Source organism: Lolium perenne, chromosome 3 (genome assembly GCF_019359855.2).
Source record: "Lolium perenne isolate Kyuss_39 chromosome 3, Kyuss_2.0, whole genome shotgun sequence".
In the NCBI taxonomy this organism is placed as follows: Eukaryota; Viridiplantae; Streptophyta; class Magnoliopsida; order Poales; family Poaceae; genus Lolium; species Lolium perenne.
Genome location: NC_067246.2, coordinates 236,686,251 through 236,699,056, shown reverse-complemented (window position 1 = coordinate 236,699,056; position 12,806 = coordinate 236,686,251). Strand labels below are relative to the sequence as shown.

The 12,806-nt window shown below is 44.0% G+C and overlaps 1 protein-coding gene across 3 annotated transcripts; it reads right to left on the bottom strand.

Annotated features, from left to right (window-relative positions):
- Nucleotides 1-748: 748 nt before the first annotated feature.
- LOC127343944 (bifunctional riboflavin kinase/FMN phosphatase) lies at nt 749-4,506 on the bottom strand. 3 transcript variants are annotated; one of them, XM_051370162.2, is made up of 11 exons: nt 4,344-4,506; nt 3,859-4,045; nt 3,587-3,717; nt 3,109-3,178; nt 2,790-2,855; nt 2,277-2,431; nt 2,103-2,192; nt 1,840-1,979; nt 1,528-1,614; nt 1,104-1,283; nt 749-1,036 (listed from the first exon to the last, which is right to left on the bottom strand). In XM_051370162.2, the coding sequence occupies exons 1-10, from the start codon at nt 4,405-4,407 to the stop codon at nt 1,119-1,121; spliced, it is 1,155 nt and encodes a 384-aa protein (XP_051226122.1). In that variant the 5' UTR covers nt 4,408-4,506; the 3' UTR covers nt 749-1,036; nt 1,104-1,118. The 3 variants fall into 3 exon arrangements, with proteins under 3 accessions (XP_051226122.1, XP_051226123.1, XP_051226121.1); XM_051370163.2 differs by having other exon boundaries at nt 749-1,014; XM_051370161.2 differs by having other exon boundaries at nt 749-1,283; nt 4,344-4,505.
- Between the last annotated feature and the right edge of the window lie 8,300 nt (nt 4,507-12,806).

Genomic DNA, 12,806 nt, shown 5'->3' with positions numbered 1-12,806 from the left:
AGCTGGCGTCGTTTTTTTCACACCCAACTTGATAGGAATCTCTGTGATGCCTAGTTTGACACAAACATAGGTGAAGCACAACTCTGTCTGTGCTTTCCCAAGGCAAGGCACCGAAGATTTGAACCATGAGATTGCCTAAGCAGCTAGAGCGGTGTGCTTTGCCTTATATTTTTACCGGGAATCGTCTAGCTTTTGGTGTGTGGAACGGAATTTCTTTCCCGTGAAATAGCTGAGCTGCAGTCTCTGTTGGACAAGGCGACGCCTAGGCACCGTTTAAGCACGCTTAGGCACTAGGCGATGGACAACCGCCTCGCCTAGGGCATAAGCGGAAGTCTAGGCAGTGTAACCAAGAAATTGTCTTCCACAATAAGAAATCATGCCATACTTCACGATTGAGCTAGATGGGAATTTTTCTAAAGGTAGTTATCAGAAATTTACACATTTACATGCTCTAAATTAATATTTATTCACATATAATAATCCATATAAACACTTTATGATATAAACTATGCCCGCCTAGGCTGCGCCTAGGCCGCTTAAGCATCGCCTAGGCACTACGCGAATGCCAACCGCCTCGCTTACGCCTAGCGCTTTTTCCAACCTTCCTGCAGTAGTGGATGACCGAAATGTCCAGCACAAACACAAAACTGATTCCTCTCAAGAATACAAAGGGAAAATATTCAAAACGCTCTGCCGATGAACAATCATATCAGATAGCGAATTTCGCACAATTTAACATGCCTGAATATCCAACACAAGCAGAAACTAATTTCATTCCAGACATTACATGCTCAAAATTATCACCCCGTGAACAATGATTTAACCCACTTTGTTGTTTGTACGGGTACAAAGTTTTTGCCACCAGTATGCCCGCACAATAATAAATTAAGATGGCCGAAATATTACAATTAATCTTATGATTTGAGCCTGTCAAAAGGACACAAGGAATTGACACTATCCGGAGATTCCACCTTCCTGAATGAGACCCAAGCTTCGTTCCGGTATTTCTTCCTTCTGTCCGAGCCATTCTTAACATCTTCAAGGAGGAGATGTGATACTCACAATTTGGCTTGCTTGTTAATAATAATAACATGAGAATATACCTTTGAAATGATATGTCAGCCGAGAAGAAAGCCGTTCTGTGGCTCTGCATAATCAGACAAGGCTGGGAGGTCCAAAGCACTCCTTGCCTTTGCATATTCAGATAAAGCTGGGAGATCTAGTGCACCCCTTGCAGTGGCTTGGTCCTCGTCAGTAATGCTCAACGCTTGAGATATATTTTCCTGCAACAAAGCTCATAATCATGCTTGGAGTTGCATACAAGATTTTGATCGACATTTGTATAACAGGGTTGCAATTTAATATGCTTGGTGATGTCTAGCGGAATTCTGCATTACATGATAGGGAGGGTCAATGGTGGAGGAGCAAAAGAAATACTGTAAATGGCAACATAGAATACATGGCATAATGAAAATTCAAACTGTCCAATTCATGAACTTATAATTATGTAAATCATAAGGTCAGTACCGTGCTTTCGAGCATTCTGATGTAACCAATTAATAGCAGCTCCATAGGATCCCCCGTTTTGGCCTTGCAATCAAGAAAACATATGCGCTGAAAAGGAAAAAACAGAGAACAAAGCCAGCAAATTATTTCGTTTTCTGATCCTTTGGCAAGAATGGCATAGCAATTAGCAAACTGTATAAAAAAATTCATGTATTAATCTACAGACACCAGGACTACATTAGAAAAATGACCCTTTTAAGTTTGTGATTCTGCCGAAAAAGTGCAGAATAGGCAAGAGATAAGACAATATATAAACTTAAAATACTAACTAACCATCACTCTTTCAACATTTTGCAGTGAAAGGTCCCACCCAATGCTGATCACTACTTTAGAGACTCCATATGCTTCTGACTTGGCCCAACCAAAGAAAATTCCTGATATTTGATCAGGAATAGAATCATAGGTATGCTCACCTGTTGGAATGTATTTATGAGTTCAAAAGGTCTGACATACAATATTCTGCAAACCACTATGTGCTAAGCAGTGTAATATTGCCAGTTATTGACATATTAGAAGGCGATAGGAAGGTGTCTGACCTGCTATAATTGTATGAGTATTGCTTAAAACCACATCACCTATCTGGGCATTGGAGAGTAACGGTTCCACAGGCAAAGCGCCTAGAATGACTGCAACACAAATGGCAGCCAGCAAACTTAATAATTAAATAAATCAACTAAAATAAAAACAGTGGTTAATGGAGAAAGGATTACAATCTTCAAATGGGGGAAGACCCCACAGCTCAGGATGGAAGTCTAGTAGTGAATAGAGGATGAGATCAGCCATTGAGTAAAATTGCCTTTGACTTTGGAGTGATGGAACAGCAACTACCTTCGCTCCAGAAGCCTTGGCAGCCTGAACTCCAACACTGGAACAGTTTGCCACCAAAAAAAGTAAGTTCAACTAAATACAGAGCAGCCACTATTTAAAAGCATGAACAACTTTAATATCTGTGATGATTACGTCTGCACTTTTAGGTGTAGAGATTTGGATTGGTATCCACTGTAAAGTGTAACTCTAAAAAAAAAATCTTGCGAAGCAACGCTTCTGAGAGATCTTTTTTGGAAACAAAGTAAAAGGAGACAAACACTAGTTTCTAAATTTGGTTTCCTTAGTAAGACTATTACACTGCTGTGCCTTGGTTAGCTATTTAAAGCTGCTACATCTTGTATGACACCTGAACTCTGTTTCGTTTCCCTTTCAAGAGTAATGTTTATTGTGCTTACAGGGAATCTTCGATGACCAAGCATGATGATGGATTTACACCAAGTCTCTTTGCAGCCTCAAGGAATCTAGAAAATCAGAGACGACACAGAATCAGGAACATAATTATATGCACAAAACTAACGAATTGTTTGTATCACGTCTTGACCAAATTAGTTATGCCATGCGTTTAAATAAGATGTTACTATAATTGAATGTTATATCCTGGACTCGAAAGATAAATTCACTGCAAACTTATCTTGATGCATGGAAATAACACAGTGTTTACACACCAGACATTGCAAGGAACTAACATTTGGTAAAAGTTGTACAAGTACGCACATGTCAGGACAAGGTTTTCCATGAGGGATCTGGTCACCACCAAGAACCACAGAAAAACAGTCTTTCAATTCTGCAAAATAAGGGAATATTTTAGTACATGAGCAACCAAATTCATAACGTAAAAAAGTATAGCTCTTTGTAAAAACCGTCCTTGCTACTGAAGCGTTTTTATTTATGTAAACTATGTTAAATCAGCATTATTGGTTATGTTTAAGTATAACTAAACTGTCAGCATAGGACACTCAGAAGATAATTATGTCAGATCAAGCTTCCCGGGTTTCTTTGATAAAACAAAGATATACAGTAGTATTCTATTGGCGGGCTTCTTGTTACATTCAGATAAAAGAAACACATAGTTGCACTCCAATCTTATTTGCGAAAATACCAAAAGCGGGGTGGCCAGTTATCTGATGTGGTAACCATATCTTTCTCTGAAAAGGACACATGCTGTAACGCAGATCGAAGAAAAAGTTGAGACCTCCTAGCTTCAGAATCTTGTGATCGATATTTCTCCTGATGGAATTCGAAGCAAGTGCCAGGGGCACTCCGTTCTTGTGGAGATGCTTGAGAAGCCTTTTAACTCCTGGAAGCGGGTTTGCGCTTTGCCACCTGCAGAAGAGTGAAATCGAAGCTCAGTCGTGATGGGCATATACAGACCTGCTCGGCTCACTAAAAACGACACCTAAGTTCAGTAGTAATGAACAGCTGCAGTCTGCAGACTTGATGGGCTCTCTGAAGAACGAATCAAACCTTTTCATGTACAGCGGGTATATCGCCTCCGAGTACTGCTCCACAGTGAGCGGCAGCCCGTAATCCGCGATGATCCCGGTGGTGGACTCCCTGTGCATCTGCCCCAGCCTCTGCACCTCCTTGGCGGCATCCGGGAACTTCCCGTAGGTCCCCAGGAACTCCTTCAGGACGTCCCTTGTTGCCCTCTCTGCACCACCAAGAGATACCACGGTTTACAAACTCGGTGTTGTAACTTTACTATGCTTTCTTGATTGAAATGTCAGCGCATCGGTGTAACCAAACTGCGATTTTTCTAATGCGGCGGGTAGGTTTGGAGAAGATGAACCAACTCGCTCGCCATGAACGGAAAAAAATAAATTCTTGTGTGTTGGGTCGAGCATAGGAAATACCGGTCGAACTAGCTGCATAGTACTACAAACAAGACGGAGAGCATCGGACGGCGGACGGAGGGGTGACCGGGCGAGAGTGGACAGGGATCCGCGTACCTGTGTCCAGTAGGGTGCCGTCGAGATCAAAGATCACGGCGGAGACCCTGTGCGTGGCCGCCATGGACGAAGCGCGGAGGAGGCGAGGTGGGGAGTCGATTGGCGCGCGGGTTGGGGTGGAAGGGAAGGCTGGGCGTGGGCGTGGGATTTAAGGGTGGGAGGAGAAGGGGATTGGTGGAATCTTGCAACGATGCGCCGCGACCGGTCAGGTTTGGGAGAGGCAAACCAAAAACATGCTACGCTGTGAGGTGAGGTGTTAACACGAGCTGAGCTGAGCTGAGCTGAGCTGGATGCCTCTTTTGTTGCCGATTGGCGTATGCCATTGCAGTACCGTGCGTGTTCGGGTCACCGCCCGCCGGTGCGCCCGTGTCTGTTGTCGATTCGTCGGCACTGCAACTTTCAAAGAGGAGGGTACCAACTTTACACTAGGATACAAAATCTTAGTGTCTTGTGCAGAAAAGACAAAATATGCTCCGTAGAACAAATAGTAGCACTACAATGGCGTAGATTTTTCTTTTGCGAAAAGTTCACCAACCTATTCATAATCCTCAACAGCAGTACAATGGCCTAGATTTTTACCACAAAAATAATATGTAGATCCATTTTCTCTTTTTTTTTGTGCAGGCCATATACAATTGTATTTTTTTAACTAAAATGGTGTATGAGTATAAGTATCAAGAAAATATGTAAAATATTTCAAAATTTTCCAAAATATTGTCATAGGAATTTTAAGATTTCTCAAAAAATTGATGTTCACTTGGACCCATGTTCTATTGGATATTTTGGATCCCAATAGTTCATGTCTTCACTTATTATTACTAAGACCACACATTATGTTATGCATGATTGACTGGTGATAAGGTATCAACTTGTCAATGCCTATGGATTATAGGCTAGGGTTTAGTTGGAAGTAGAGGGCAAGTAGATCTCGAAGGTTTCAGCCGAAAAGTACTCGACGATTATGAAAACTAGGGTTGAAAACAATGATTCGATGATCTCTTCGTCCCTCGACTCCCCCTTTATATAGGAGGCGGAGCCGAGGGATTCGTGTTGTACAAGTTACAGAGTCCGGGACGGTTTCTAACTCATCCCGCCAGATTACAAATAACACTTCCTATTACAACTCTAACTTTCCTTAATATATCTTGGGCTCCCGAATCTTCTTATTCTTCGGGTAGTAGGCCTTCAGCAAACCCCGGGTACTATCTTCAGCAGGCCCATTTGGGATGCCTATGTCAGTAGCCCCCGAGATTTTTCTTGAATCGTAGAGTCAGGGAAAATCTCCACTGTTTACTTTTATTCAACAACTTCAACCTTTCTATATTTCTTCACATAAAATTCTATATTGTACAGGGATAATGGTAGTTGGGGCTAGTTCATCTGACGGATCAGGTACTAGTTAACTGCTCTAGTGGCAATCCGGAAAAACCTACTTCAAGATCACGTCCCTGGACATAACCTCGGGATACTGGTGTAAACTTCGACAGGTGCCGCTTAAGGTCTTACCATTCTGTCGAGTCCCAGTAAAATTTATCGGGTACCTAACGCGTCCGTTAGGATTTTTCTTCGTATCTGTTGATACGGATAAAAGTAGCAGAGCGCATTCTTCGGCGATGCCACGCCCAGCAGAACGGATCCGGGGTCTTACCTTCGCAAATTTGCGGCATTCAGAAATTGATCGCAATTTTGGCGTTCTGAGAATATATTGTCGAGTGCTTTTCCGGCTGTTGGAATGGCACATTTTATCGAGTCAAAGATGACTTATATTGCTTTCCCGATGGGAGTATATGTAGAGTTAGTTATAACTCGAAATATACTCTTTTGCTCATTTATCTTTCTTTTTCCTCTGTCTTTCTTTCTTTTATAATTTTATCGGGCACGCGAACAGCGTTCCCGATGGGAGTAGCCCCCGAGGCTACAACCAAGGACTTGTTCTTAGTTGTAGGCTCCACGCCTCATGCCGCTATATTCCTTTTATCTCCCGAAGTTGTATAATTCCTCGGGTGCGCGAACAGCGCTCCCGATGGGAGTAGCCCCCGAGGCTATGAACAAATATTTGTATTTGATCATAGGCTCATGCCACTTCTATTTTGTCTTTCCAGATCTTTTTCTTTTTTCCAAAGTAGCCCCCGAGCATTTGATCAGAAACTTGTATTTGATCAAAAGCTCAATCATTATTTTTCCGTGTCGCCTTTTATGAAGCTGTTGAGTCGAATTTTTCCTTCTGTCAAGATGACGTTGTTGCTGACGATAGCCACGATTGCCTGTCAAAAATTTGCGACAAGCCTTCTCTCGCCGCCATGCGGGCCCTATTAATCCACTATCTTGACACATCGTGCGAGTGGGGGACACACGTCCTCCGCTTTTTCTGGCACGCACACCGTAACGTCCGCGACGTTGAATTACTTATTTACCCTTGATGCCACGTGGTTATCATCTGTCACACATTTTCCTTATCCAACGGTTCTTCGTTTCACCGCACCCCTATATAAATTCATCTTCTTCCTCCTTGGACACTTCCGCCCGCGCCGTCTTCCTTCTCTCATCTGCAAATTTCTCCTTGCAATCCACAACCTCCTGAGCTCCTTACCTCCAAACTGCGAATCCTGCGCCATTGTTGATGCCACCTCGTCGTTTGACAAGGCACAGCACGCCGGAATCCTCCATGGCCGCCGTGGATCTCGGAACGGCGGAGTGGGAAAGATCCAAGATTTCCACTCAAGACGTAAACCTGCTGAAGAAGCTGGGGATCACCAAGAAACCCCAAGCATTGCGCTTCCCCAGCGAGGAAAGCTACCCAACCCCTTCAATGGGGTACCGGGTAAGTTTTGTCGACCACCTCATCCGCGGTCTTTCCGCCCCCATTCATCCTTTTCTCCGTGGACTGCTCTTTGTCTATGGTTTGCAACTCCACCACCTCACGCCGAATTCAATCCTCCACATTTCCATTTTTATCACTTTGTGCGAGGCCTTCCTTGGCGTCCAGCCTAACTGGGTGCTATGGAAACGCATTTTCTTCTGCCGCCGCAATGGCTCGCCCAATGTCGCCTATAATATAGGCGGCATTGTAATTTCTGTTCGACCTACTGTCGACTACTTCGACGTTAAGCTTCCTGACTCAGTTCAAGGATGGCGCAAGAAGTGGTTGTACATTCAGGAGGAGAACCACGGATGCGCAGAAGACAACATCCCTCCTTTTGATGGCGCCGAAAAAATCTTTCGCCGCCGCTCATGGGACGCGGAGGCCACCGAAGAAGAAAGGGCATCGACAGAAACCTTGATGGCTCGTATCCACGAGTTACAAAATACTCGCGGCAAGGAGTTATCAGGCATCCAAATCACTGCATATTTTCTTAGGACTAGGGTACAACCGCTTCAGGCTCGCAAGCATCCTCTCTGGAAATATGCCGGCGACAAGGACGTAGACCGGCTGTCGGTGAATTTGGAGGTCAAGGACTTAGAGAGACTTGTCCGAAAAATTTCATCTCTCAGCAAAAAAGATGCTGTTCCTTCTTCTTGTCGAGTGCTGCCATTCAGCGCCGCCAATCCACTTCCCGAGGTAATCATTGACTAATTGTCTTGTTGATGATTTGTTAACTTTTTTGTAACTTCTTTTCTAACGCCTCTCCTTATTTTATTTTGCGCAGAATCATCCTGACCTTGTCTCACTTCCTCCTCTTCCTGAGGGTGGAGAAGTCAAAGAAAGGGCCATTGTCACAGATGACAATCAAGAAGCTCCATCCTTTGTGAATGAACCCGTGGATTCACGAAAATCTGCGGGTAATTCTGAAGGTACTTCGTCGGCACAATCTCCTCCTCCCGCTGTCTCCCCGAAAGGCAAAAGGAAAAGGAATGATGTCGAAGACTCCGGCACTTCCAAAGCCGAAGAAGTTGAACCTTCACACCAGAAGGCAACTTACGATCCTTATCTTGAATCCCTCGTCAGCTCGTAAGTCATTTTTATTTCTCCTTATTTCTGTACCTAAAATGTTTGTCTTGTTTTGCTTTTTATGCTGTCTTCTTTTAATTACAGCGATGACGAGGAAGAAGTACCAACTGTTGACGTGGCTCCTCGTACGAGCACGTCACATACTTTACTTGCTTCAGACACGCTAGTTGAAGGAGAAGAATCTTCGCCTCCTCAACAAAACGTCGTCACCACTACTCCGCCATCAAGCCCCCTTGCTCCTTCACCAAAAAGGACGAGGGTTGAGACGATCATTGAGCCTGCCCCTCAATTGGGTAGCTCTTCCACTTTGCTCTTGGATGATGTAAGTTTTTGAATTTTCTTGCCAATATCTATATGTCCTCTATTTTGCTTTTTTACGCCTTCACTCTTTTTTCATACCGATGTTTCTCTTTCTTTGTTCTTTTTTGACAGCCCATGATCAAAGAGCTTATCCGCATCGGATCCCAATTCATTGGGTACCGTGAATATGCCAGCAGAACTGAAGGTAATAATTTTTGACTTCTTGCTCTTGTCGTTTGTTGCCATTTTTGACCTTTCTCTCTTTTTTTTATCTCGACAGAGAAACTTGCAGAGGCCAACAAGCGTGCCGACGCACTTGCTCAAAAACTGGAGCAAAGTGAGGCAGCTCGCAAGAAAGCCGAACTTGTTGCTAGCGAAGCCAAAGCCGAGGCTGATGAAGCCAAAGCAAAAGCTGCTAGTGTCGAGGAACTGCAGAAAAGACTTGAAGATACTGAATCTGCTTTAAACGAGCATAAAACTGCACAAGCTGCTCATGAGCAGGGGATCCTCAAGCGCCTGAAATCACAAAGTCGACGCACTGAAAGTAATATTATTGATCCCTTCTATTTTTATGAGACCCGCTGTTTCTTGTTTTTGACCAACGCTTTGTTTCCTGTGGCAGATCAAACAAAACAAGAGTTTGATCTGGAGAATCCCATCAATGACCCTCTCCTTGACGCACTTTCTTATCTGGAGCTTCATGGATCCGAAATTCGTGAAGGCGTGGCAAATGCTAGTGCAGGGCTGTCGACGCTGTTCCCCTACTTCTTCCCGAAGAAAGAGGAGCCCCCGACTTTCCTTGCCCTGGCCAAGAGCTTCAATTCATCAGAGGACCTTGGGCTGAAGATGCGCCAGGAAAACATGAAGATTGCTGTCGAGAGTACTGTTGCCCTGGTCGCTGACAGCCAACAAACTGTTGATTGGATGAAGGTTGGCGACACCGATCAGCCAAGCCCAATACGAAGAAAATCTTGGCCTATCTTGGGATCAAACCAACTTCAACTCCTAGCTCATCAAGGCCGGAGGTCTAGTTGCATGACTCTTTGTTTTTTCGTTCTCTGTTTCTTTTGCCCTTGTCGCCAATTTAACTGTGGCGACAATTATCCTGATAGGTCTTTAGGAGAAACTTCTTTTGTAATGCCTATGTAAATATTTCTAGAAATTAATGAGATTCCTTCTAGCACTATCATTGATCCTGGCGCTTTCTTTTCCAGTTAATATTTGACAACTATTCCACCAATCCTTGCTCTGCCGATGCTTCTCCCGCTTCTTCCTTCTCGAAGAAAATGACAATCGCTGATAACCGTCTCGAAGGTTCTTCGAGCAAACATTCATCAGAAGATTTGCAAGAACTTCGACAACAACTTCAATCCATGAAGAAGCAAACTCTCGCAATGATGGAACAGTCTCGAAAAGCATCTGAACAAGAAAAACTTGCTCTCCAACAAGCCAAAGAAGCTGTGGCTGCCAAGGATACTGCTGTATTGGAAGCGAAAGGAGCCACTACCCGAGAAAATAGCATGCTCGAGCTAATGTTGGAGGCTAGCACAGATATGTTAGGTATGTTTTTTGAATCTCGCAATGCCTCCTCTTTATTTGGTTGTGCTTCCTTTCAGATTTATTACCTTGTCGCTTAATAGGCTCGGTTCTTGATGCTGCCGCCGAAGATCGAAGGGTGAACGAGAGAACAAATCTTCTCGTCAATCTTTCCCTTAATCATGGCTGTTTATTCTGGGCCTCCCCTGAACGAACCCAGCAGATTGTCAGGTTTCAAGATCGTGCTTGCCAAGTGCACGAATTTCTCAACTTTTGCACGACAACATTAACCCTTGTTTACAGGACTTTATTTCCTCGAAATGAAGTTCCCAAAACTCTTCCTGAATTATTGGAGGTATTCAGAGATGCTCCTCGCATTCATAGTTTTGTGCAAGCTCAATTGACAGCTGGAGCGAGGTTTGCCATGATTATGATAAATATTTGCCATCCAAAGTTAGACCTGACGAAGATTGTTGCTGATTGCTTGGCCAACAAATCGCGGCGAAAGAAAGATATCGACTCAATCAATGAGATGGTAACTCCTGTGGCTGAGTCGATGATAGATGAACTTCTTCGGATGGATTCAGAATTCTTTGTCAAGGGGTCCTATGCTGAGCATAAGACAACCAGAGGCTTGTCCATAGATAGTATTTTAGGTTTTGACTGATTTGTACTATATTGAACAACATTATGTCTGTATCTTTTTTGATTCCCGAAGAAATTTGTTGTATCTTGTAAACTGCTCTGTATTGTTGGAGCCCCCGAGCCTTCTGGCTAGAGTTTGTACTGTTTTTTCCATCTCGAAGATTTTTCCTCCTGTCATAATAAGATATCTCTGTTTTTTCATTGATAGGTGGAAAGCCCCCATATCAAAGTTCTATATTTTTGTTGCGAGGTTCTTAGACCAAAGCAATAAGTTTTTGGCGCGTACACTATATTTATAATTTTATTAGCTTCCGATATTTGGCGAGGTATTTAGTGTACCAGGGCGAAATATTTTGGTAAGTCTAATATATCTATATTGTATGTATTTTGAAAACTTGAAGGCATTGAGCCCCCGAGCGTGTCGAAGAATAAGAAATATGTCTCCACTATCTTTATTATATTGCAGCACCGCGAGCCCGCCTCATTAAAAACCTTTCCGGCCCCACTCGGTGCCCCGAAAAGGAAAAGAGTGCGTCTGAAAACTCGCGGGCATTTCAGTACATTGTATTTTTACAGAAGAGGACTATATTTCGACTCTAGGCGTAGAATCGCCTGAGCTATGCTACGTTCCAGGGGTTTTTCTCAGGAACCCCCGTCTTCTTGTCCTTGATCCTGTATGCGCCTCCGTTGATGACTTCTGTAACAATGTAAGGTCCCAACCATGGCGACTCGAGTTTTTCAGTGCGCTCTTGATTACGCCGCAGAACTAAGTCTCCGACTTGAAAAGATCTTGGTCTCAAACGTCGACTGTGGTAATTTTTCAGGTCCTGCTGATATTTGGTTACCCTTGATAATACTTCATCTCGAGCTTCGTCAAGTGCGTCGACGTCGTCTTCCAACTCTTTCCTGGAAGTTTCTTCATTATACTCTGTGACTCTGGGGGAGTCGTGCTCTATTTCTATTGGCAGTACTGCCTCTGCTCCATGGACGAGGAAAAATGGGGTCTCCTGTGTCGCTGTATTTGGTGTTGTTCGGATGCTCCATAACACACTTGGTAGTTCTTCTGGCCAGGTATGTCGAGCTTTTTCCAGTGGTCCTAACAGGCGTTTCTTGATGCCATTGCAGATGATGCCATTGGCTTTCTCGACTTGACCATTGGTTTGAGGATGTGCAACGGACGCAAAGTGCAATTTGATGCCTACCTCTGCACAGTACGCCTTGAACTCCTTTGACGTGAAGTTGCTGCCATTGTCTGTGACGATGCTATGAGGTACTCCAAATCGAAAAACAATGTCCTTCACGAATTTTATTGCTGATGCTGCATCTGGTGAATTTATCGGCTTTGCTTCTATCCACTTGGTGAATTTGTCGACAGCAACCAGCAGGTACTCATATCCTCCTGGCGAAGCTTTGTGCAGCTTGCCCACCATATCAAGTCCCCATTGGGCAAAGGGCCATGACAATGGTATTGGTGCTAGTTCTGCTGCTGGAGAGTGGGGTTTTGCGGCAAACCTTTGACACGCGTCGCAAGTTCTTACTATTTCCTTGGCATCCTCGATTGCTGTCAGCCAATAGAATCCTGCCCGAAAAACTTTGGCTGCAATAGCTCGACTACTTGCGTGGTGGCCACATATCCCTTCGTGCACGTCCTTCAGAATTACTCTTCCTTCTTCGGGTGTGACACACCTTTGGAGGACGCCCGAAATACTTCGCTTGTATAATTCTCCTTTGATCACTGTGAAAGCTTTGGATCGTCGAATAACTCGCCTTGCTTCAACTGGATCGTCGGGTATTTCTTTCCTGAGGATGTATGATATATATGCTTGCATCCACGGAGTTTGTACCATCATCACAAGTTCTTGGTCCTCTTCATCCTCCGTGGTTTCTTTGAGAAGCGTCGAAGTTGTCTCCTCTTTTGCTTTTTTCTGCACCTTTTTTGGCTTTGTGGATCTCTCTGCTATTTCTTCCCAAAATACTCCCGGCGGGATTGAGAGGCACTGCGACCCGATGTTTGCGAGGACGTCGGCTTCATC

Excerpts from the sequence above, each read along its gene's own strand:
- LOC127343944 (XM_051370162.2), bottom strand. The coding sequence starts at position 4,407 with ATGGCGGCCACGCACAGGGTCTCCGCCGTGATCTTTGATCTCGACGGC. Across the intron at positions 3,718-3,858 it reads TACCCGCTGTACATGAAAAG|GTGGCAAAGCGCAAACCCGC; the intron begins GTTTGATTCGTT and ends ACTCTTCTGCAG. Across the intron at positions 2,432-2,789 it reads TTGGTCATCGAAGATTCCCT|TGTTGGAGTTCAGGCTGCCA; the intron begins GTAAGCACAATA and ends AAACTGTTCCAG.